Source organism: Gossypium hirsutum, chromosome D12 (assembly GCF_007990345.1).
Source record: "Gossypium hirsutum isolate 1008001.06 chromosome D12, Gossypium_hirsutum_v2.1, whole genome shotgun sequence".
In the NCBI taxonomy this organism is placed as follows: domain Eukaryota; kingdom Viridiplantae; phylum Streptophyta; class Magnoliopsida; order Malvales; family Malvaceae; genus Gossypium; species Gossypium hirsutum.
This window is the reverse complement of record NC_053448.1, coordinates 14,252,776-14,276,815: the sequence shown is the minus strand read 5'-3', so window position 1 is coordinate 14,276,815 and position 24,040 is coordinate 14,252,776. Positions and strand designations below refer to the sequence as shown.

General features: G+C 33.8%; 3 protein-coding genes across 3 annotated transcripts; 1 reads left to right on the top strand and 2 right to left on the bottom strand.

Moving 5' to 3' along the window:
• The first annotated feature begins 306 nt into the window (after positions 1 to 306).
• LOC107941473 (precursor of CEP5) lies at positions 307 to 612 on the top strand. The gene has a single exon (XM_016875043.1). It carries the CDS (start codon positions 307 to 309, stop codon positions 610 to 612), a length of 306 nt encoding a protein of 101 aa, XP_016730532.1.
• A 10,344-nt stretch (positions 613 to 10,956) lies between these two features.
• On the bottom strand, positions 10,957 to 12,141 carry LOC107941483 (uncharacterized mitochondrial protein AtMg00810-like). The gene has a single exon (XM_016875054.1). It carries the CDS (start codon positions 12,139 to 12,141, stop codon positions 10,957 to 10,959), a length of 1,185 nt encoding a protein of 394 aa, XP_016730543.1.
• Positions 12,142 to 12,214: 73 nt separating this feature from the next.
• LOC107941494 (uncharacterized) lies at positions 12,215 to 14,884 on the bottom strand. Its single transcript, XM_016875057.1, has 5 exons — positions 14,297 to 14,884; positions 13,819 to 14,224; positions 13,625 to 13,692; positions 13,253 to 13,519; positions 12,215 to 12,736 (listed from the first exon to the last, which is right to left on the bottom strand). The coding sequence occupies exons 1-5, from the start codon at positions 14,882 to 14,884 to the stop codon at positions 12,215 to 12,217; spliced, it is 1,851 nt and encodes a 616-aa protein (XP_016730546.1).
• Positions 14,885 to 24,040: the final 9,156 nt, after the last annotated feature.

Genomic DNA, 24,040 nt, shown 5'->3' with positions numbered 1-24,040 from the left:
TTAGGTTAAGAAGAGGAGGAGAATAAATGAATAAAGAACAGTTGCATGGCCCATGCAAACTGTTGTTGGAGTTTAAGTGACCATAACCTAAGCTCTATGGCCGCATGTGGAGAAAGATTATGTAATTTATTTACACCTTTTATATATATATATTTATCAGTCTTTTGACACCTCTTTTCTCGATCGATCTTCGTCTATAAATAGAGCTAGCACCATGGGGAACGAAGAAGTCTATAAGCAAAGTTGCTAAGTATCTTCTTCTTCACTTGTTTTAATTCCACATTTTAGGCTTTACCTATATTATATATGGCCCAAAACAATCTTCTCTCTATTCTTGTTCTCCTTTCGCTTGCTCTCTTCCTGGAAATTCAGGGAATTTTAGGAACGCGTTTGATTTTGGAGCAGAATCAGAAGGTGAGAACATTTAATAGAATCCTAGCAAAGGAAAGTAGGAGTATTGTTGATCCCAAAATTTATGGTGTTAACAAAACCAAGTCTCCACCTTCACCACCAACTGCGGTAATTGGAGCCTCGCCGCCGAAAAACGACCAAGATTTCAGGCGCACATCTCCTGGACACAGTCCTGGTATCGGCCATTCCATTCAAAACTAGGTCAAAACATCCTTACTTTGAAGACAGACAGATGGTATTATAGTGCCACACAGATTCCTATCCTAGAAAAGATTTCAGCTTAAGTGGTTCGGTTTCTATTTGTGTTGTCTTATCTTAGTTTAAATTTCAGTTTCAGGTACCTTAGGTTTGAGTGTTTGTAACATATATTTAGTGAAGTCAGTGAGCCAATGAAATTCGTGGATTTTTACATTTTATAGTTCCTTCTTTGCCTATAGCTCAATCATTAAAGTGGTATAAAATATATTTGAAGAGCTAATAAATAATTTAAATTGACTGAAATTAAAATAAATAATTTATTCAAAATAAATAATTAATGATTTATTAAATTCTAAAATTGTTTTTATTTTTTAAGTAAATAAACCTATAATTTTTCCGTCAGTGAAACATTTTAGTCCCACTAATATCCAGGTCGTCTAGTAAACTGGGGTAAAATTATCCAAACAGAAAGAATGGTGTGATTGCACCAAAAAAATCTTTTAAACACCGTACTGGAATTGCTTCGGTATCCAAAGGAGCCCAAGCAACCGAGGCATATGCTAGGGAAAAAAAAAGCCGTAATGAACAAGATTACCAACTTGGTTATAGAATTGAAGATGGCCCATCATAACTTCTTGATGGACGAATGGGGTTCGTAACAAATGCGTAAAAATAATACTAATATCAAATTTAGTGTAAGAAGTTTATTTATTCTACTTAAGATGTCAAACTCCTCTAAGTTGCATGCCGTTTTATGAAATCTGAAGTTCAAATGGCGGATTTGAGGTTTGATTGATATTCACTAAATACTGTAATATTGACATTTCTTTCGGATATCGTCTATAAGAAAAGGAAGTTGAAAGAATGGAGAAACCCTCAGAGCATATATGTATTTATATACAACGTATAATGCTTCAAATATGTGAAAAGAATTGAGTAAGCTCAAAGAGACACAAACCATGTGAGGCAGTGCAACACAAACTATAGAATTGGGAAATTTAAGTATTGGAGTAACAGGACCAGTTAAGAATAGGAATGAATCAAAAGATCACGTGCATTTTACAGCCTAGCACAACACAGAATCAAATGTTTTTGTTCATTGCAAAAGCCAAAAAGGTAAAAAAAGAAAGAAAGAAAAGTCTTTAGCTGCCTTCCTTCTGTGCATGCCAATCAGTTGCAGAGGCTGAGGACTTCCTTAGCTGCAGGAACCATTAAAAAAGAAAAAGGTCCTTTTGGGAGATTTTTAATTATCAAATTTATTCAACTCTTAAGTGGAGAGGTTGAGGAACGGCGAATTGGGGCTCGTCATTTGCTTCATTTGACTTGATCGATCAGGACAAAATTGCCAAATATTTCTTTAGTGCATTCAACGTTGGTGGAGGGACCCTCTCTTTTGGTTGGTGCCCTTCACTCTTGATTAATTTTGAGCATGCTCGTATAAAAAAAAAAAAGAAAAGGAAAAACCAAACTGTAAGCATGCTAATAGCTGGTAAGACAAACAAGCTTGAAATTAGTAAATAATATTGGGTATATATAAGAAAAATATTTGGTACCTTGTTGTTAGTGGAGTTTTTAGCTCCACGAGTAGGGTTAGAGGATTAACAATTATATTATAGGGGTATAATAAAATATTAAAAAAATAAATATTTAAAATAATTGATACATAACAATTTTTTAAGGTTGGTGGAACAAAAAAAAGTAAGTGTACTAAATACTAACTATATATATGTGTGAGTATTGAATGTAACAATTTATTTTTGCAAATTAAACATGAGTTAATCCAATAAACAAGTGTTGGGTGTAGTGGTAAGGCACATTGCACTCCTAAGAAGAGAATGCGGGTTCGAACCTTCGAGACAACATTATTAAGAGGGATAACCACAAACACTGAACATGAACCATAAAACAAATATGAAAAAACATGTCCTAGATGCAATGGCAGTTGGAACTCACCTTGCAATTGGGTTGTTGTGTAGCTTGTCATAGATGTTGGTCTCACATTGCATATAACATAAGTTGACTCATTATTAAAACATTCATCTTTTTGTGTAACACCCCTAACCCGTATCCGTCGCCGGGATAGAGTTACAGAGCATTACCGAAATTTACAAAACAAATGAATAGATATTTCATATCATATAGCATTCATATCAGAAACCAGTTGTAATCAAGCATAATGTCCCTTATGTGAGCCCTCGAGGCCCAAAATACACATTAGAAACAAGTCGGGACTAAATCGGGTACTCAAAGAATTTTTCGAAAAACATTAAAAAATTTTCAAATGTGCAGGGGACACACGCCTGTGTCATCTAGCCATGTGTCACACACGGCTGAGACACATTCCCGTGTCTCTGCCCGTGTGGACGAAAATAGGTCATTTTCCAAGCCACATACATCAACCTATACACATTAATTTGCACATCACCAAGCCATAACAAGACATTTAAATCAAGCTAGAATCATGTCCTAAACATGTGTTACCATAACATACAACCAATATGCCTTTAGGCACCTCAAATAACATCTTATAACATGTCAATCAACATTCACAATCACCTATTGGTCCAACCACATATATGCTTAATTATGCCAAATATACTAATTCAAACCAATCATCAATATACTTATAAGTTCATCGTCACTCAAACATATCAAACACACATCAAACATGATAAGCCATATATATATATATCAAAATATATCAAACACAAGTCATTCAAATGGCTAATCACAACAAAACATTTACATGCTAACATTTGACCAAATTAACCTATACATGCCATTATAACCAAAATTGATTTACTATATATACCGAAATGGGCCGATGGATAGTGTGAAGTAACTTCGACCAGCTTCCAACCAAATCATGCTTCCAAATTACTATAAAACAGGGAAAATAAAACAGAGTAAGCATTTAAGTTTAGTAAGTTCGTATAACATGGAATTTAACTTACCATTATTTCACAAATAAGGTAAGCATACAAAACATATTCCAATCAACTTGGCCAAAAGCTTAAACACATATCTTCAACACGTTAGCCATGTAAGCACATATAATAGCCCGTCATCATGGATGAACAAAGTCATCAAACAAGTTTCACATACATGTAACAATCATTTCATGCTTTACTATATCAAGTAATATCATTTCCATGTACTTCATGTATATACGGGTAATAGTTCGTTTCGAACTTATATTATCTCATATCAGAACTTAGCCCGTTGAACCATTTAAAATATCGTTGGATAAACGGGTAGTACACACAAAGTGTACAAAACTGTAATCTGTCAATTCATGTACATGTATGTTTATACAAACATGTAAACGGGAAGCTCTTCCGAGCCATATAACGGGAAGCTCACGTGAGTTGTATAACAGGAAGCTCAAGAGAGTCATTAATCAGGAAGCTCATGAGAGCTAAATAACGGGAAGCTCGTGAGAGCCAAGTATTGGGAAGCTTGTGAGAGCCAAATATCAAGACGCTCATAAGAGTTGTGGTGTGTCCGCAACACATGCAGGATTACAACCAATTCGGGAACCCTAATGACATGTCATTTGTATCCTTCAAATTTTTAAGGTTCAAACGGGACTCGGTACTTGTGGGATATGTGGTCGATATTATACATGGCATTTTATACAAATCACACACAATAATATTCAATTTAAAACATATAAATATACAATTTAGTCACACAAACTTACCTCGACAAGTGTACGTAAATTCGTAAGCTACTAATTTGAAACTTTCTCTTTTCCTCGATCTAACTCCGTGTTAGGTCCATCCAGATCTATACGAATAAATTTAACTCAATTTAATATAATTCATATTCAATTCGGCCCAATACATATCTTTGGAAAATTACTATTTTGCCCCTATACTTTTAATTAATTACAATTTTGTCCCTATGCTCAGAAAATAAAATTCATACAATTTAATCCTTATTTCAAGCCTAACTGATTTTCATACATATCCATAGAATCCCATGTATTTCACAAAATTTAGGATTTTTCCATAAATTTTTCATCTTTTCAATTTAGTCCCTAAATCATAATTTTATCAAAATTCTCCTTACAAAAGTTGTTTATCTATCAACAACCTTTCATTTTCTACCATAAAACTTCATACATCAACTATACTCAACCAAGACAAAACCCTAACACTTTAATAGTTTTACAAATTAATCCCCAAGATAGTTAGATTAAGCTGTTATGATCTCGGAAACATAAAAATCATTAAAAACGGGACAAGAATACTCACCTAATTAAGCAAAATAAGCTTGTCTATCTTCAAGATTCCATGAATAGGGTTTCCATGTTTTTATTTTAGGAAATATGATGAAAATGATAATTATTTAATTATTTAATTCATTTATCATCATTTTATCATTTACTTTCCAAAATTAACCTTACTAATTTACTAAATTCCAATGATGAATAATCATTCTTATCTTATAACTACACTAAATGGTCTATTTGTCATATAAGTACCTCCAATTTTAAATTCCATAGCTATTTGGTACCTTTAGCTACTAGAATTCAACTTTTGCAATTTATGCAATTTGGTCCTTTTCATCAAATTAGACATGTAAACGATAAAATTTCTTAACGAAATTTTCATACGACATTCCTATCATACAATAGACCATAAAATAATATTAAAATAAATTTTCTTCCGACCTCGGATTTGTGGTCCCGAAACCACTGTTCCGATTTCACTAAAAATGGGCTGTTACATTTTGTTTCCTTTAATATTATGGCATTCATATGAATTGTAGTTATACTTACTCTAGAGGGTAGAAAACATGCTAACATACATTATACACAAATAAAATAAGTACTAATCATGCATTAGGACCATTTAGCAAAATATCCCAAAACTATTATGTAGGTATCGATACTGGTAAAACGGTATCGATAGTTCTCTCAAGTGGTATCGATACCGCTTGGAAAATAGATACCAAATTAGTTTACTATTTCTCGTCTTAAAAACCCAAATTACTTAACTGAATTTCAATTCGTCTATATACTAACTCCGTAAATATCCCTATTTAATATTTACAGACTCGGTTTATAAAAATGAGGTCCTAAACCTGCAATTTTTTACACCACTGAATTTTTGGTTGTTACATAATTATTGTTTTCATTAAGCTCCATCAACTAGTGTCTCTCAAACATCTTATCCAAAGCCTCCTCTTTCAAAGATTTCATCGATGACGAGCTAGTTGCCATATCGACCATCACTCACCCTTCCTCAATTGACCTTTCTCCTCCTGCTCTCTTTTCCCTCCAATAGAAAAATAAGTCTTCTCATCTCTCCCTACAATTTCTACGAAGGGTATCATTGTTCGTTTTTGCTAGGTCTTATATGATAGGGTAAGATTGATCCATGATCGGATAACTTTGTGATAGAGGTTTGGCCGTTACCACTTTGGCTCCTTTCCTTACTAGCTTTTTATAGTGCCCCCCTTTAAATGGTGGATTTTTCGTGGTTTCATGTTTTTTTCAATTCTAGGAGACTCCTCCCCCACTGTAGGAGGTTTGGCCTATGTTAGACGAAAGCTTGGGGCTCCAATGTATGCTTGATGCCATTGACCATGTTTTTATTCTATTCTTTTTGTTGCTTTTTCAAGTTTTGGTCATCCACCTTGGTGAGCTATTAAGGTTTGCAATCTTGTCCTTGTCTAGTAAAGGGTGTTGCATGCTTTGATTCTTAGACTTGGCTTTTGACTAAGCCATCATACTGGTATACGTCTATTCGTACAAGTGGTTGAACGTTGTTCATTTGGTTAAGAATTTTCCTATTGCTCAAGCCTTTCGAATTTGTTTCGCAATGATCCCCTGCTTGAACTCTTTGCTAACTTCTTTGATTCGAATATGAAGGATCAGTTTGTGAGAATGAACTTCCTTGTTTGGTCGAGGTCATGGTTTTTTAGCACTAACCCTTGTATTGTTGCTTTATCCATTTTGTAAATCATGGGCCTGGGCTTTCGTGCTTGTATCTCTTTACAAATGTTTCAGTTTTTGTTGACTCTTTATGAGATAAATGCTAGTGACTGTTAACAAAATATTGAGCATTAATTGTTTTTTTTCCTAAAATTGATCTTAACCTCTGTAATAGATTTTAAAAAGTTATCTACTTCACTTGTCAACTAAACGAATAGGCCAAACCCTAAATTAGCATTATTGTTTAAGCATATAAAGCGACAGACTTAACTAAATGGGGCTACCCCACAGTTATATGCCTGAATGCAATTGGCTGGGCAAAACTACATTTATTATAGGGATAAAAGTAATATTGAATTAATTTTAGTAATTTCTTTACTTGATGTTTGAATGCAATTGGTCTACCATTAATGATTTATCTACATGATTTTCTGATCATTTATGGGGAAAAAAATTGAGAAAAATTAAGAAAGAAGAAGGCAGGAGAGGAGCAAAATGTTGTGTTGTATTGTCTCTGTTGTTTGATAAATTTTAATTTTTTGAAATTTATTTTCTAAATTTATCGTAATCTCAGTTACTAGATAGTTTTAAAATTTTAGATATTTTAAATTTATAATACAAAGTGCTCTTCTTCTTCTCCAAACATATCATTTTTTATCTGAAAAGATTTTATTTTCAATTATAAATAAAAATATATATATTATTTTTCATCAGCATGAAGAAAAAGCAAGGAAAAATGAAAATAAAAATAAAATTTTGTGAGCAATATAACAATCTTTTCTTATAGATTTTAGTTAACCTTCAACCCTTGAACAATAATGGTTCACAGATCCTAAGTTTTTTAATAACAACCACCAAAAAAATGAAAAGTTTCAAATAAGCTAATCAAAATTTTATCTATCGTGTCTCTATCGTACTTCATTTAATTCACCAACTCAAACAATCATCTATCGTGTCTCTATGCAGAGATAAATGTGTGTGCGCTTGATCTAGAAAGTAGAAAGTAATAACGGAACTAATTTTTTGTTGTCTACTGAATTTAATGGAGATGTTGGACTGGAAGCTCATCTACTTCCTATATTAGTTACTTTTAGAAACCTAAACTTATCGAAGCGCTTAATGGACCTTGAAAAGCCTACCAAGGGATAAAAGTAAAGATTTACAGATTAGGTCTGACGAGTTAATACATTTATACAGTAAATTTAAGATTTTGTTCCAGATTGTTGTTGTTCTGTTGCCTGCTTGTGGATGCTACTGATAGCGGTCGATCTAATGAAACTCTTGCGGATTCTAACCTCAAAAGAATAGAGTATTTACTCGTTGACTGCCAAATCAGCAATGAGAATTAAGGTATTTACTTGGTGTAGAAGTTGAACAAGTGTTTTGCCCTGGACAATATTCCTGTAGGCTGAAACCATGCTTAATTATGTGATACAGACTGCTGCAAAAACTGTCATAGCAATGAAGATGGCCTGCAATTTATTCTCATGTAAATGGAGCATCCTTGTATTCAAGGTGAAGTTCCTCATCGGTAACTCCCCTATCCGACCTCACCTGACCAGATTATATCTTCAAACCCACATAGATTAGTTGATAATATTGCTGATGAACTTTTCCTATTACGGATCAGCCCAGGGCTAAAATAGGATTTCATCATTATATCTTTTTAAGCATGAATATTCTTGCATTTGGGAGATCGCATCACATGTGTCCTCCAAGTTGGAAGGCATATATATTGCTATATGAGAAGGGAAGTATTGATTCAAAATTAATTGCATAAACTTGTTATTGCATTTGCTTACAGCAGTCTAGTTTGTTCCCTTCAACAGAATTTGTCAACTGGGTCACACTTAAGACTTAAGAGGCTAGCAAACTTCATTGTACGTACATCACTACCCAAAGCATTCTAGTCAGCTCTCAATGCATGCCGTACAGGCACACACAAGTTCAGAACCTTATCAAGGCACGGTTGGGATTCGATATAAAAGCTATCTGAATATTGTACCTTTCTCTTTATAATGATTCTGAGCGTTGAATGAATTGAGATAAGGGGCATTTTCACATGTTGAGACACTGATGTCGACAAGTCAGGATAGGCTTTTGTTTTGAACCAGAAATGGAGCCAATACTAAGACAAGATGATTGTGAACCAAACTGTATTTATATGGGAGTTTCTGGGGACCATCTTCTGTCGAAAGTTCCATAACCACCCCGCAAACAAAATCTAAGCTCCCAATCATTTCATTTTCTTTGGTGGTTGTCTTGTATATATAACCTGTTAAATTCTGTGTCTGGCTTTTGCTTACTAAATGGTGCAAGGAGATGAACTCTCTTCTAGGTAAATGCTAGTTGTTCATTCCAGTCTGTAAGCAGGTTCTATCTTGGTGCATGGGCACCTATCCAATGTGGTCCAGTTTTGTAGGTGCTCGTTTGGTTATTTGGACCACGGCTACAGCCAATTGGGACAGTGATCCGTCGGGAATTTCCATTTGGGGACCTCTCTGCTGATATTGCATACAAGTATACAAACTGATCTGGCTGCTGTAACAGTAGTGTTTGTATTTAGTAGTCAGTAAAAACTTTAGCAGTATCAGTTCTCGATTTATAGTTTATACCCTTTTTTTAAAGCCTGAAAATCTGTCGAGGAATTGTTTGCTCGCCATGTCCCTCGTAAATTGATTTCTGCCTAGGTCATGGTAGAGGGATGGATGTCCACTGCTGTTGGCATCATTTTATGATCTGTGTTGTAAGATATTTTATAAATATTAATAGGTTAACCATTTGTATTATGTGTACTTTAAAACATTTGTGTATTTATATTTTTATATCTTATTGTGTTTGTGTTATTAGTATAGCCCCATATTTTCCGTCTTTGGCCACGTAGATCCATGATCTCCTACCAATAGACAAAAATAACACAATAAATTTGGATTCTAATATTATTTTAAGAATTTAATCCTAGGTAATTGACATAAATATAAAATAATGATATTATTTCCAACTGGTCGGTCACCTTTTCAAATGTCATGTGATCTGGAAAATCTTATTTATAATACTTCATAAAAATTAGAGTTTGCATGATAATTTAAAGCCTCCATATTGGTTGTTGTTTCCCATATCAAGGAAATAGCAAATTGAAAGTGTTGAGAGATAATTAAGAACCAAACAAAAAATTTACGAAAATATTAAAATTTGTACAACACATGTTAAACACACGCAATACAGAAACACAAATTGCCACTTGAAAAAGCCTGATTGTGCTGCCCCAGTGGTTGGTCCTCGGCAGAGAATTGGACGATAGAACCTTATCTTTTTGCATGTGGATCTGCTATATCGCCCTTTGTTTGCATAGGCTGCATCAAACTTAAGCATTTGCTTCCACTTTTCTACTGTCACCCAAAATTCCAAAGAGGCTTACCTTCTTTGGGACCACCCTAAAAGAAAAAAAAATATTTTAAATGAAGTGGCAGCATGAGAATTTGGGACCATCTCTTTGTAGTGTTTTAAACTTTTATACAACTCAAGACTTACCTTTATTAGTTTTAGATTTTAGTTGTTTTCTTTTTCTTCTTTTTGTTGAATCTTTGCTTTGGGTGTTTAATCCTATTTTACACCTTACATTTTGTTGCAATTAATTTTTGTTCTTTTATGTGTGTGTGACGTCTTGAAACTAATAGTCTGTTGAAATCTCAGAAGATCTGATTGTTGTTTTGTTGTGTGTGAACTCTCAACTTAATGGAGTTTTTATTGTTTCCCTTTTTTGCAAAAATTTACTTGGATTTCCCCCTCTCTAATGATGCATATCTAGGCTTGGAAATTATGATTCTTTAGTGCTCATGATTTCCAAAGGGATTCACATACGGTAAGGGAACTATTTTTTCTTAATTAAAATACCCTTTCCGTGTATATAATTTTCATTCATTTCTCAATTTATCTTTTCTCCTTTTCATTTTTAATAGAAGTTGGATTAAACCAATCTCTTAATATGGGCACTTAAATTATTGGAGGCGAATCTAGACTCTCTCTCTCTTTTCTTTCTTTCTTTTTCTTTTTTCTTTTTTTTAAATCCAATCTAGATATATTTATGTGTTAAGAAAATAACATTTCATCTGATTTATAATAGTTAAGTTCGAATATAATTTATTTAGTTTTTTTTAAATCTCTTCACTCTACCGATTGAGGCTTATCTCGATTGGCATGGGCATTGTTGTCAATGTAGGAGGACGTGAGTTCGAGTGTACTAAAGCGCATTATCCTCCTATTTATGGGTTGGGGAGGGGTTATAAATAGGTGCTGTTATATAAAAGTAAGAAAAATGAAATAACAGAAAGAAAATAACAGAAACATAACTGCTAACTAACAAACTAAAAATTAAATTAAACTATATGACTAACAGCCCCCCCTCAAGCTGGAGAGTGTATGGGAAACAATCCCAGTTTGGACAAAATAAGCTGAAAAGGAACAGCAGTAAGAGCTTTAGTAAAGATATCAGCAAGTTGATCCTTGGACGAACAAGGAAGCAGTTTAACAACACCGGACAACCATAAAACAAGAGCTTTAGTAAACAAGGAAGAACGGTACACAGTGATTTGCTTCTTGGCTTTCCAACTAACAAGAGAATCACCATAAAACAGGCAATAACCAGTCACAGAACGGCGTGTGAGAGGACAACCAACCCAGTCAGAGTCACTAAAAGCCTTCAGTACAGGTGAGGAAGAAGTAGAAAAGAAAAAACCAAAGTCAAGGCAGCCTTTCAGGTAACGAAGAACAAGATGAGCAACTTGAAGATGAGTGACTGTAGGTCGGTCCAAGAATTGACTCAATTGTTGAATTGCGAAAGCAAGATCAGGTCTAGTAGAAACCAGATACAATAGGCGACCAATAAGTTTCCTGAAAATAGTGTTGTTAGGAAGCAAATCTGCAGAGGCATCTCGAGGAATTTTGGTGGCCATTGGAGTCTTAACAGGCTTGCAATCTGAGAAACCAAAGTCAGACAGTAGGTCTAGAGCATATTTTCGTTGACAAAGATGAATACCAGCAGAGCTGCGAGCAACCTCAAGGCCAAGAAAATATTTTAGATCTCCCAAGTATTTGATGCTAAATGTAGAATCCAAAAAGGCTTTCACTCTTTCTATTTCATCTAAATGATCACCAGCTAGAATAACATCATCAACATAAACCAATAATGCAGTAAAACAAATGTCATCCTTTTTAACGAACAATGAGAAATCAGAACTGGATTGAATATAACCAAGAGAAGTAAGAGCTGCTGCGAGTTTAGCAAACCACTGTCGACTTGCTTGCTTTAGACCATATAAGGATTTTTGCAACTTACAGACCTTATGGGGAGTGGATGAAGCAAAACCAGGAGGTAAAAGCATATAAACCTCTTCAGTCAAATATCCATGCAAAAATGCATTGTTAACATCAAGCTGGTGCAAAAACCAATTTTTAGAAGCAACAATAGCAAGTAACAAGCGAACGGTGGTAAGCTTGGCTAAGGGGAAAAGTATCAAAATAATCGACACCCTCAGTTTGTGTGAACCCCTTTGCAACCAAACGAGCCTTGTAGCGCTCAATAGAACCATCGGCTCGATATTTCACTCAATAGACTCATTTACAATCGATTGCAGTCTTGCCTGGAGGTAAGTCTGTAATGATCTAGGTGTTATTTTGTTCAAGAGGAGAAATTTCAGCTTGCATTGCTTCTTGCCAATGGGAAATTTTACTAGCTTGTAAATATGTTGTAGGTATAGAAGAAGCATTAATGGCAAGAGTAAAGGGTGTGGAGCATCGAAGATGATTGGTAGCAGCCTTGCTTAAAAAATAGTGATATTTGTCTAAATAAGAAGGTGGTTTCCTAAGACGAGGTGGCCTAGAAGGTTGTAAGGGAACAGGAGGTGGAACCTGTAGTTGAGGTGGCAAATCATAAGTAATGGACGGGTCAAAGGTCAATTGTGGGGTGGAGGAAGGAGATGGTTGATGAGAAAAAGAAAAAACTGACTCATGAAAGAGGACATTTCTTAAGACAAAAATGGCATGAGTTGATAGGTCAAAAAGAATATAACCTTTGACATTTGGTGGAAATCCAAGAAAAGCACACTCACGGGCTCGAGGATCAAATTTGTGACGATGAGCAGTAAAGGTGGTAGCAAAACAAAGACAACTAAAGACACGTAGATGCTGAAAATTAGGCTTAGTTTAGTATAGTTTGTCGAAAGGAGTAAGGTTAACTAAAAGAGGAGTTAGGGTACGATTAATAAGAAAAACAGAATGAAGAACAGCATGTCCCCAAAAATGCTTAGGTAGACCAAAATGAAATAAGAGAGCCCGTGAAACATTAAGAATGTGTTGGTGCTTACGTTCAACAAGATCGTTTTGTAGTGGAGTTTCAACACATGAGGTTTGATGAATAATGCCTTTGGAAGCGTAAAAAGCTAGAATAGCAAACTCACAGCCATTATCAGTTCGAATGACTTTAATTTTGGAGGAGAATTGAGTTTCAACAAGTGTGAAAAAATTCTAAATATGAGTGCGAACTTCAAATTTGGCTTTCAATAGAATGATCCAAGTGAAACGACTGAAATCATCAACAATGGTTAGAAAATAACGATGACCTGTGATAGAAACAACATCAGTCGGTCCCCAAATATCAATATAAACAAGTTCAAATATTTTATTAGAAATAGAAATGCTTACAGGAAAAGGTATTTTCTTTTGTTTTGCCAAATGACATGCTTTACAATTTGCATTATTTGTCATGGACAAAGAAGGAATGTAAGGGGAAAGTAGCTTCAATCTAGAATCGGAAAGGTGACCGAGACGATGATGCCAAATGGAACATGAAGTGGTGGTAGCTGACAAGGCAATGGAAACGGAAATGGAAAGGGTTTGAACTGGTGAGTCCAAAATATAAAGACCATGAAAAACTTTAGTTGTACCAATCATCTTCAAAGAGGGAATGGCCTGTAAGGAGCAATAAGTTTTGTGAAAAGTAAATGAACAAGGTAATGTAGCAGTAAGTTTAGTTACAGATAAAAGATTGAAAGTAAATTGAGGAACATAAAAAACATTAGTAATGTAAAGGCTATTATTGAAAATGACTGTACCAAAAATTCGAGCACAGACTTTGGTGCCTTCTGGAAGATTTATATACACATGTTTAATTGAATGAAAATAGGCAAAAAAGGATAAAGAGTGTGTAATGTGATCAGTCGCACCAGTGTCGATGATCCAATGGTGGGATTGAAAAGAAAAGAGGATACCTAAGGATGTAGAAGGCATTTGATGTAAAGAAGAGGCAGTGTTGGTAACATAAGGTGGGGAGGAAGAGGTGGAAGATGGAAGCAATGCAAGCAGCTGTTGTAACTGGTCTTGTGTCAAAGTAACAGAAGAATCAGATGGCAAAATAGCAACAGACTGTGAAGAGTCCAAGAGTTGTGCAGCACCATCATTAAGCACTCTGTGTGCACGAGAAGCCCGACCACAAGACTTATAACCAAGTGGATAACCATTCTTCTCATAGCAGGTATCAACAGTATGCCTGGATTTACCACAAAAGGTGTATTGCCGCGAGTCAGGAAACGATTTTGCCTGAGATTTCTTGGAAGAAGGATGGCGCAGTGTGCTACTAACAAACATTTGAGAATATCTAGCAGTAAGGTGACGTTCCTATTGAATGACCAAAGAAAAAGCTTTATTGATCTTAGGCAACGGATCAATGAGCATGATTTGAGAGCGAACAATAGCAAAAAAATCATGAAGGCCTTTAAGAAATCGAATAATGTAATCATTATCATGATATTTCTGAAGAGTAGCAAAAACACCACAAGAACAAGATGTTGGACAAGAACAGACGGGAATCGGTTGAAAATTCATCAACTCATCCCAGAGAATCTTCAACTCAGTATAGTAATCAGTGACCGAGCGATCATCTTGCTTGAAAGCATTGATCTCTTCTTGGAGATCAGAAATGCGGAAAACATCTCCCTGAGAAAAACGTTCACGGAGATTGCGCCAAACAACATAAGCAAAATCGAGCCATAGAATATTGTTCATGATCGAAGGCGAGATGGAGTGATGCAACCAAGAAAGCACCATAGTATTACACCGTTCCCAGGCTGAATAAAGAGGATCTGTTCGGAGCGGAACTGTGATGGTGCCATCAACAAACTGAAGCTTGTTCTTGGATAAAAGTGCCATTGTCATTGCTCGAGACCAAGAATGATAATTTGAGCTTGATAAGATGGGAGAAACAAGAACTAAGGCTGGATTTTCATTTGGATGAAGATAATACGGACTAGAAGGTAGCTTAGGATCATGGAGTGCCATCATAGGAAAAAAGATCAAAGAGACAAAGTGTTTGGGAAGCAAGAAAGTGCAGGAAAATAGAAAAATTTACATCTGATACCATGTAGAATAAGAGTAAAAGAAAACTGCTCAAGTATATTTGATGTAAAGGTGCTGTTATATACAAGTATAAGAAAAATGAAATAACAGAAAGAAAATAACAGAAACATAACTGCTAACTAACTAACTAAAAATTAAATTAAACTATATGACTAACAACATACAATATAATTTTACTTTACCAAATTAATACAAAATAATATTTTTAACTTTTTTAAAATTAACATAATTAATTCTAATATTAATTAACTGATAATTAATATGCTTAAAATTCTATTCAAGTGAGTATAACTTTTTTAAAATAAAATTAACACAATATTTTTAACTAATAATTATATATTAAGTTATAATTATTTTTAAACAAGTAATTATTGCAGCTTCTAATAAATTATAATTTTTTTAAATGTATAATTATAACAATTTTTGTTTTAATTAGTTTTTTATTTTTAATGTGAATTTTTAAATGTATAATTATAACAAATTTTATTTTATTTTAATTTTTTATTTTTTAATGTGAATTTAGTAATACGATGGAAAATAAAGTGTATGTTTTTTAAACTCATATTTATATATAATATATATAACTAACTTAAGCAAAACATATTTTTCTATAAATTAAGTTGGATACGTTCATATATATAGATTGTATTTATATATTATTTTTCACGCTTTATTATATTTCGTATCACATTTTTATATTTTATCTGAAATGATTAGATTTTCCATTGGGTGAATGGCTGTGCTTGAGAGCACATGAACACTCACGTGGTTCTGCTGCTAAAAGCTTATATATCATTCAATTCAATCCATGCAAACTAATGACTAATCATTTTTATTTCTTTTATTTCCTATTTTTATATTTATTTATCATATAATGCCTTGGGAATGTCTCTCTCAAACTTTACTTTAAAGCTGCTTATCTTTTTTCCTTTAAATAATCCATGTACTGTTTGATTATTAATCACATACAGGTAAGCTCGATAGCCATTTAATAATATTAAATACGGTTCAATTATATTAAATGAATTTGACGTATAAAAAATAATTTGAGCATACCGGTAATATATATACATACCACTACTGATTTTTTGATAAAATACTTAAACAATGGAAATGTTTTTCTCACACAAAATTTATGTATATATACACATATATACACACATGTTGGTACAAAGCTTAGCAATAAGGGTATTTGGGTGGAATGTAAGTGGTTTACACTGTAGTGTTGAAAGCCGCTAAGTCTTTATTACGTATATCTAGCGGCGTTTGATATTTGTAGATAGCTTGGTCTACAGAGTTATATTAAGAAGTAATGGAATAATCAGCATTAATCTTCTCAAGGATTTTTTTTTTTAAGGTTCATTGAGTTCCCTCGGTGGAGTGATTGCTTGAAGAGAGGCCAATTTGGTGAGGTTTCTTAGGAGAGATTTTATGTAGGTATAACAATTGCCCCCTAGTCGAAGGGAATGTTACAAAGTGTATGTCTAGAGACTAATGAAGGAAAGGTTATTTCGGTAATATGTTCATGGCGAGGAGTAAACTACATGAACACTTGAGTTTATATTTGAATATCTTTATGGTAGTTATCTCATTTCCTGCTCCCGTGGTTTTATTGCCTTTGCTTACATTCTACGTGTCATCATTTGATTTGTTGTTCTTGTGGCGTATTTATTACGATTGTTCATCATATGCTTGCTTAGTTGATTGGCGAATTAATCCTTTTTATTTGAATTTCTCACTCACATAACTATAAATGGGGTTTTAAGTCATACAAGTTCTTCTCTTTTCGTTTTCTTCTATTGTTTCATTTTGTTTCCTCCGTATATTTTTGTTGTCCTTTTTGTCGGTAATTTTCTTTAAATCGAGGATTAATTTATGCTAGTTATTTTGTAGTGTTGAATATGATACAATAAGAAAAGAGGAAAGGCAAAGTCAACTATTCAATTAATGTTGATTTTCCTTAAAGGATACCCATCTATGAGGAGTTAGCTTCTTTTATAGAAAGTGGTGACTAGGATTCCACCATGATAAAAGTGGAGATGGTTATTTTGGCACTGAGAGGAATCTAATTGCCTCATTATAGTATCTCTTCATTGTTCCCTCAAGGTCTCACGAAATGAGTGATGTTCCTGTGAATAGGAGAGGATTTCCTTTCTCATTTATTTGTTTAAAGTTAGGTTTTCATCTACCTTTGAATCATTAGCTTGCAATTGTATATTGGATTATAGGATTGTTCTTGGTTAGTTATCGGGGTGTGCTTTGTGCCTTTTTGTGGCTTTCTTTTATAATTGCAAGAGTATCCATGATTCACCTTGTTTTTGTAGGTTTAAGAACTTGTTTATCCTTTAGTTATTCAACAATGAATAGAGTTAGGGATCATGTTGCTCATTACATGAGGTGGAGTAGCTTTACCCTTGGACTCGAGTTAAGTGGGTTTTCATGTAGATAAACATAAAATACATACATTTAGAGAGCAAGCCAAGAGATGGGTTGTCGTCTCCCATATCATAAGCATTCCCTTCTTCCAAGTGTTGTGCTTATAATCTTATTATGTATGTTAATAGTGTTGTCAAACAATCTGAGTGAAATAGGTGCGATCGAGCTTTGTGGATTGACAAGCTACTAACACTAGTTCATTTTTAAAAGTTCTACGTTGAAGGGAAGAATTTGAATAGTGTGATACTAGATGACCAACCCTACTTTAGGCATGTTCTAACTTGTCATCGTGGCTTAATCATAGAAATGAATGGCCAATAGGTGGTAAGGATGGGAAAAGGATGCTCTATAAAATCCCCAAACATGTTGACCTCATTTAGAATTATATAGAGTGTCATGTAAGCTTGGCACAACTCATCAATCATTCAATCTTTAATGAATAGTGTGGTTCGAAAAAGGTGTGAAAGGAATGCCCTAGTATGCTTGTGAAAATTCGCCCAATCAATGATGTTGTTAGGGAAGTCTCCGATAAGGTGTGGATGTTGATGTTATGTATTTTTCTTTTACTTGAATTTATTATTCTTGCTTACTGAAAGTGTTGCCTTGTTTTTAAGAAGTGCTTCTTTTATGCAAGGTAATTGTGAACCAAGTGTTGTCTTAAAAGGTGTAGTCTCTAAAGATGCTTTAGTTGCTCCAAAGAATGTGATTCTTAAGCATGCTTTAGTTACTCATGTTGAAAGACTATCATTTGAGATTAGGAAGAGGAGAAGGCATTCTTCTAGCAATGGCTAAGGGAAGGATCTCCCTTGGCTTCTTCTGTAGAATTATCGGCTCCGCCAACTCCATACGGTACAACCTTTCTAGGATGGTTGGGCTAACATACTATCTCCCCTTTTAAACTTAGTTTTTTTTATAGAAAAAGGGAAACATGTTATAGTTTAAGGATATGGGGGCATCATTAAGGATTTTGAAGTTCTCTTGCAAATTAACAATGTAAGTACAATTACAACATTTAATTATCTTCTTTATCTAAATGGCGATGATGTTTATCATTTGTTCTTGAAGAGTTTGCTTTCATGTTTGTCAAAGTTTGTGTAAACATTTTTATTAAGGAAGAATTCACTTTTATAGTTGGGGATCAACATCTAGGCAATGTTAGTTTAAATAATAATATCATCATAGTTTAATATGACAAGCTCACAATTGTTTATCAAATGATAGGGAAAATTATGTCCAAGTTGGAGAGCAGTATCGAGAAAGAGAAAATATGAGTTGTTCATTATAAAGGTTTAAATGACTAAGTTTATCACCCGTAACAATCATTACAAAACTTAGTGGCTAAAACTCATTGATATAATGACCAACTTTGCTAGAAAGTTTTAAAGTTGGAATTTGTGGTGAAAAATGTGTTAAAGAAATGTATTGTGATATTCAAGTTTTAAAAGTGAAACATCACTACATCATGTAGGAAATGCATGTAAGGCTTGATAATAATGCCTCAAGAGTTCAAAAGTTAGAGGCAAAGTTTGCCATTACGGATCAACAACATTAAGAAGTTCTTGCCAAAAGTGAGGGAAGATGTAGATGCTAGCTTCACATGCGATGTTTGCTTGGTTCATGATTTTACTTTTGCCAGTAACTTTTTAGGTAGCCTCTTAATTTGATGGATGTAGGTTTGTTGATTTTCATATATTTTAAAGTCATTCAACCTTTGCAATCCTTCAAGCCTTTAGTGGGAAGCTTGAAGAGACAAGATGCATAGTCTAGGCCATCTTAAGGTGTTATTGAGGATTATTTTGATGTATAAGTTTGTTCATGGTTGTTTTTATCTATGTACTTTTACTGTTACAATGTACATCACACCTTTATTCTTCTGCGAAAGATTCTTGTAACTAATATGTTATTATTATGTATATTTTTCTTGAGCACTACATATGATAATTTTTGTAACAGTTAATTATTGTTTATTTTGTGATGCTTGTGCTTTACTAATTTGTGATCTTGAAAAAGGTAAATTAAAAGTAGTACTTAGTGCACTTTGAATGGAAATGATAACAGTGCTTTGTTTTACTTTTCCTAAAAAGTCGACTGTACAATTGGTTGGTTTTACTAGGTGAAAACTAAATTTTTAAAAAGGCATGATATTTAAAACTTGGAGTTTTGTAGGGTTTTATTCTTGTGACCTTGGAGAGTGGTGAAGTTCTTACTTCATGCTTCAGAAGTTCAATACCTCTCTCCTTGGCTTTGAGTTTTTTTTTTACCTTAACATGTTTTTTTAAGGCATCAAAGGGGGGTTTATGTATCATTATCCCTAGCTTTGATGTTTTTTAAACTCTTTATCCTTTTTTAAAAGCATCAAAGTGGTTTGCGTACTGCTTTCCTTGGCTTTAAGGAGGGACATAGCCCTTAAACTTAGGATAATCTTGTACCCATGTCAGATGGGTCCATTATTCTCTTTAAAAATTAGAGTTTGGTGAAGTTGTTAATTGAAGATTTCGATGCTTAATAAACTTTGAATCTAAATAGATTAAATGAGATGTCCTCAAAAGTTGTCTCATGATGGCAAGTTTATGAAAGAATGAACGAAATGTCTAGAGAGATAATTGCTTTAGCAAAATAGGTGAGGGTTTCATAAAGTAGAGATGACACGGCAGTGGGCTCCCTTACTGGTGGTGGCATTGTAAGTGTGATTTTGATAGTGTATATGATGTCTTAAAATTTATTGGTGAGTTTTTCCTTGTGCTTTAGCTTGTGTTCTGCATCATGTTTAGTCTATAGTTTATATATTCGCCTAACAACTTGATGTCTTTGAATCTATAGGATTGCTTTGTAAGTCAACTATTTATTTTTCGACCGATCCTTCTTGTGCACACCTCCTTGTGTTTTACTACAAACCATCCTATGTTGCTAGGGGTGCATTTTTAACCATGCCTTTCATGTGAACAAGGTCGGATCTTGATAAAGGTGATTGATGGGAGTTCATGTTGTGTAGAATTGCTAAACAAAAGATTATGCTTCTATTGAACTCATGTGACTTTATTTTCATCACTTTTGCCTTTATGCATGTTAATTTTTTATTGTTGATGTATTGATGCTTCAGCCTTAGTGGACCAACTATAGTAAAACGTACTATTCTCGTAATTGCAACTAGGATGGTGATGATCTAAAGAGACAACGAGATGTCTTTTAGCATTTTTTGCATATTGGGGCGGACAAATCCTTGAGATAGCCTATTCATGGCTTCACTTTTTTTTCTCAGAGTTGGCCTTGTCCTTATCAAGTAGATTTTCATTGGCTTATAGGCTCTCTAAGATATGCCACCAACTTTATCGTTTGTTGGAACATGCTTTTGCATAGTTGGTCTTAATGTTTAAGGGTTTGATCATTTAAACTCTCTAGTTTCTTTTCTTTCTTCTATCATTGTTGCAAACCAATCCCTTTTGAAGGATGTTTCCCTTATTTTTAAAGCATCTTGGAGGTCAAGGTTGCCTTTGTCCTAATCATTTAAATTAGGATGGCTAATGCTCATTAATTCTTGTTATACAAACATTTAGTAAGGCTTGTCGACAATTTGGCCCAACTTTTTTAAAGTGTTTATGTTTTGTCTTACTAAATCCCATCTTATTTAATTAAATACCACTTTAAGATCTTCCTCTTCTCTATACATGTGATTTAAAATTTCTTTTTTTATTTTGGGTGAAGTAGTTAATAATTATATTACAAAGACGAGGTACATGAAGGTAAAAGAATCTAAAAAGACATCATTTACTTTATACACCCTTTGGTGGATCGGTTCATGTAAGATGAATTAGAGACTATGTGAGAAAAGTATAATTTTTCATCCTTTGTTTTTCTTTTTTGCTCTTGCATTTTTACTTTTTATAGTCCCTTGTTTCTACTTTGGGTTCTTACCCTTCTTTGACAATTGAGGCACCTATGTTTTGATGTCCAGTGAGGAGAACTAAAGATCAATCTTTTTCCCATGAAAGAGAATTAAATAAAAGTTGTTTTAGTACTTTACTTTTAACCCAACGACACAGTTTTCCCACACAAGCTCTTTTCTATGGTAAAATGGTGAGGGAATATCAATAGGGAGAAGCTAAAGAGAATGCGATTCTAGAAAAGCTATCATCTGTTGTTATATGTAATAGCTTGTCATGAGGCTCCTCTTTTTATACATGGGTTATGATTGCACGCTAATTAAGGAGGAAAAGCTCAAAGTCGTAACCTTAATGATGCGTAGGAATGGATTAGCTTGCTAGTTTTTAGGTTGACCTCTATGGGAATATTGTATGTTTTCCTCAAAGAAAAATTCAAATTTAATTGATGATAATCAAAGTTTTTTTAGAGATTCTTTGTCATGCACTGGTAATCTAGGACTTCCTTGATTCTTGGATCAGTAATCTAAGACTTCACCTCTTTTTAGTTTTACTTTGGAGTTTTCTCATTGTCACCTTCTCGCTAGTGGGTGTGTTGCTTCACAAATTTCTCCAATTTGCATTTTTTTTATAGCCACTTTGATAGCATTTTTTAGGTGAAGGCAATTTTTCATGGCATGTCCAATTGAAACTAGCATTTAACTGAAGATTCACTTCTTCGAGGGTTTGATCGTATTAGTAGGGTAGATTCGAGAATTCCTTCTTTTTTAACCCTTCGCAATATAGATTCTAACAAAATGTTAAGTATAGCTATAAAACAAGGTAAGGGCTCTATTTTGGGCCTCTATATTGGTAGTCTTGATGTTAAGTTCTTAGGATTTCCTTTTCCCATCGATAAATGAACTACTAATATTTCTACGCTATTGAATTTAGACTTTCTTAGGCCATAGAAGGCTAAATTTGGTATAGGAGGGTGTTGCACTTTTCAAGGTTCTTTGGTTTTTCTTCCCATGCGAATTTTGACTATCTGAAGGGGACAACTTGGGGCTAATACAATTTGTGCTAAAGATAGATATATTCATGCAATCAGGCATGGAAAACTCATCATGGGTCCGTAATTCCCACTATTGTTGAACTAGTGGCATAAAAGGGTTTCCTACTTATAGGCTTTAGTGGTGAACCTCCAATTGTTGACTTTAGTGGACAACCAAGACTTACAAAAGAATACATTTATGAATCTAATGTGTGAGTTGAAGACAGTGTGGATTGTATAGTGTAGGAACCTATATTTGAAACCTTAAAAGAAAAAAACTAGTGAAAAATAACTGAAGTGCTAGTTTTAATCGCCACTAAAGGTGGTATTGCGATATGAACAGAGAAAACAAAAACACAAGTTTTTATGCAGTTTTGTTTCCCCGCATATTTGGAGCCTAGCTTAGTGAGTAAATCCACTATCTTTAATCTCAATACAACAAATGATTTAAAGTCATATCATACCCTGGTATAGCAACCTTGCTTTTGTATCTAAATATCTAGATCACTCACCTTTAAATTTTCCCCTAAAAATCTAATTTGTAAACCAAACAATAAACTTGTTTACAATCTCAATTACAAGTTCCTCAATGAACAAATAAGTTTTAGTTCACTCGATTACAAAACCTATACAAGTCCCTCCAAATATATAAGACTTTGAGACTTGCTATGATACTAGGCCAAATACAATTAATTCCCCTATGAAATTGCAGCTAAAATAGCATATACAATATAATAAAGTCCAAGATAATGTAAAGATATTAAAGATAAGTCTTTAGGAAGTCCCAACCAAATCTCCTTATTTAAATGGATTTGATTGTTTGATCTAGTTCAATCCAATCCTCAAGATATGTTGCTACAAATTGATTGGTCTTCAAAGATAAGCCATCAAACATTGAAGAAATCATCTAAGTCAACGTAAACTAATTTAGTTGAAAATATTTACAAATCCAAATAAGTCAAGTTATGTTGATTGTCATAGTGTTAACCATAGCAGCCATTACCATTGACATTACGTGAGTTACTACTCACATACTTGCCTCAACAATAAAACATTTATCAATGTTGAACAACCATTCAATATTTAAAGCACAAATCCAGCTTCACTAAGCAAACTTCAATCCATAATGATCTACCCAAATCTCATCAAATTAATTACCTTTTATATAAAAACACAAAGGATTGAGATAAATCTTTATAAAGTCAGCCTATATGATCTTAGATTGCATATCTCAGTATATGAGGTAAGTAGATCACATAATAATCCTTGAAAAATAACATTTCTTGATTCCATCTCTTTTCCAATAATAAACACAAGATTTTTTTGCACAAAATCCTCAAAAAGATTCAAGCAAATAACTAATATATTTTGGTCAAACATGCCAACAAATAAGGCAAGTTATAAAACCTATGCAATGGTCACTACTCCCAAAGCTTGTCTCAACAATCTCTCCCTTTGGCATCTTTTACCAAAAGCCATGCATTCAATTCTCTAATGAAATAAAGGTAACACTAACATTAGTAAAATCAAGTTCTAACTTCCCCTCAAGCTCAAATTACTCTCCCCTCTTTTTGGGACAAAAATGCAAAGCAACTTTAGACAATTATAACTGGAGAAACATCTTCATTTGTTGAAGTTTGATCAACAACACAAATTAATAACATGTAGAAAATGTCATAAATAACAAGCATGATATAAAAGAAAACTCCCCATTAGTTGTAGCATCAACAG

What these genes read in the sequence shown, in the direction of transcription:
- LOC107941473 (XM_016875043.1), top strand. Translation starts at nt 307, where the DNA reads ATGGCCCAAAACAATCTTCTCTCTATTCTTGTTCTCCTTTCGCTTGCT.
- LOC107941483 (XM_016875054.1), bottom strand. Translation starts at nt 12,141, where the DNA reads ATGGTTCTATTGAGCGCTACAAGGCTCGTTTGGTTGCAAAGGGGTTCA.
- LOC107941494 (XM_016875057.1), bottom strand. Translation starts at nt 14,884, where the DNA reads ATGGCACTCCATGATCCTAAGCTACCTTCTAGTCCGTATTATCTTCAT. An exon ending in TTCATGATTTTTTTGCTATT is followed by an intron (nt 14,225 to 14,296) that starts GTTCGCTCTCAA and finishes GTCATTCAATAG; the next exon opens with GAACGTCACCTTACTGCTAG. An exon ending in AATGCCTTCTACATCCTTAG is followed by an intron (nt 13,693 to 13,818) that starts GTATCCTCTTTT and finishes TAAATCTTCCAG; the next exon opens with AAGGCACCAAAGTCTGTGCT.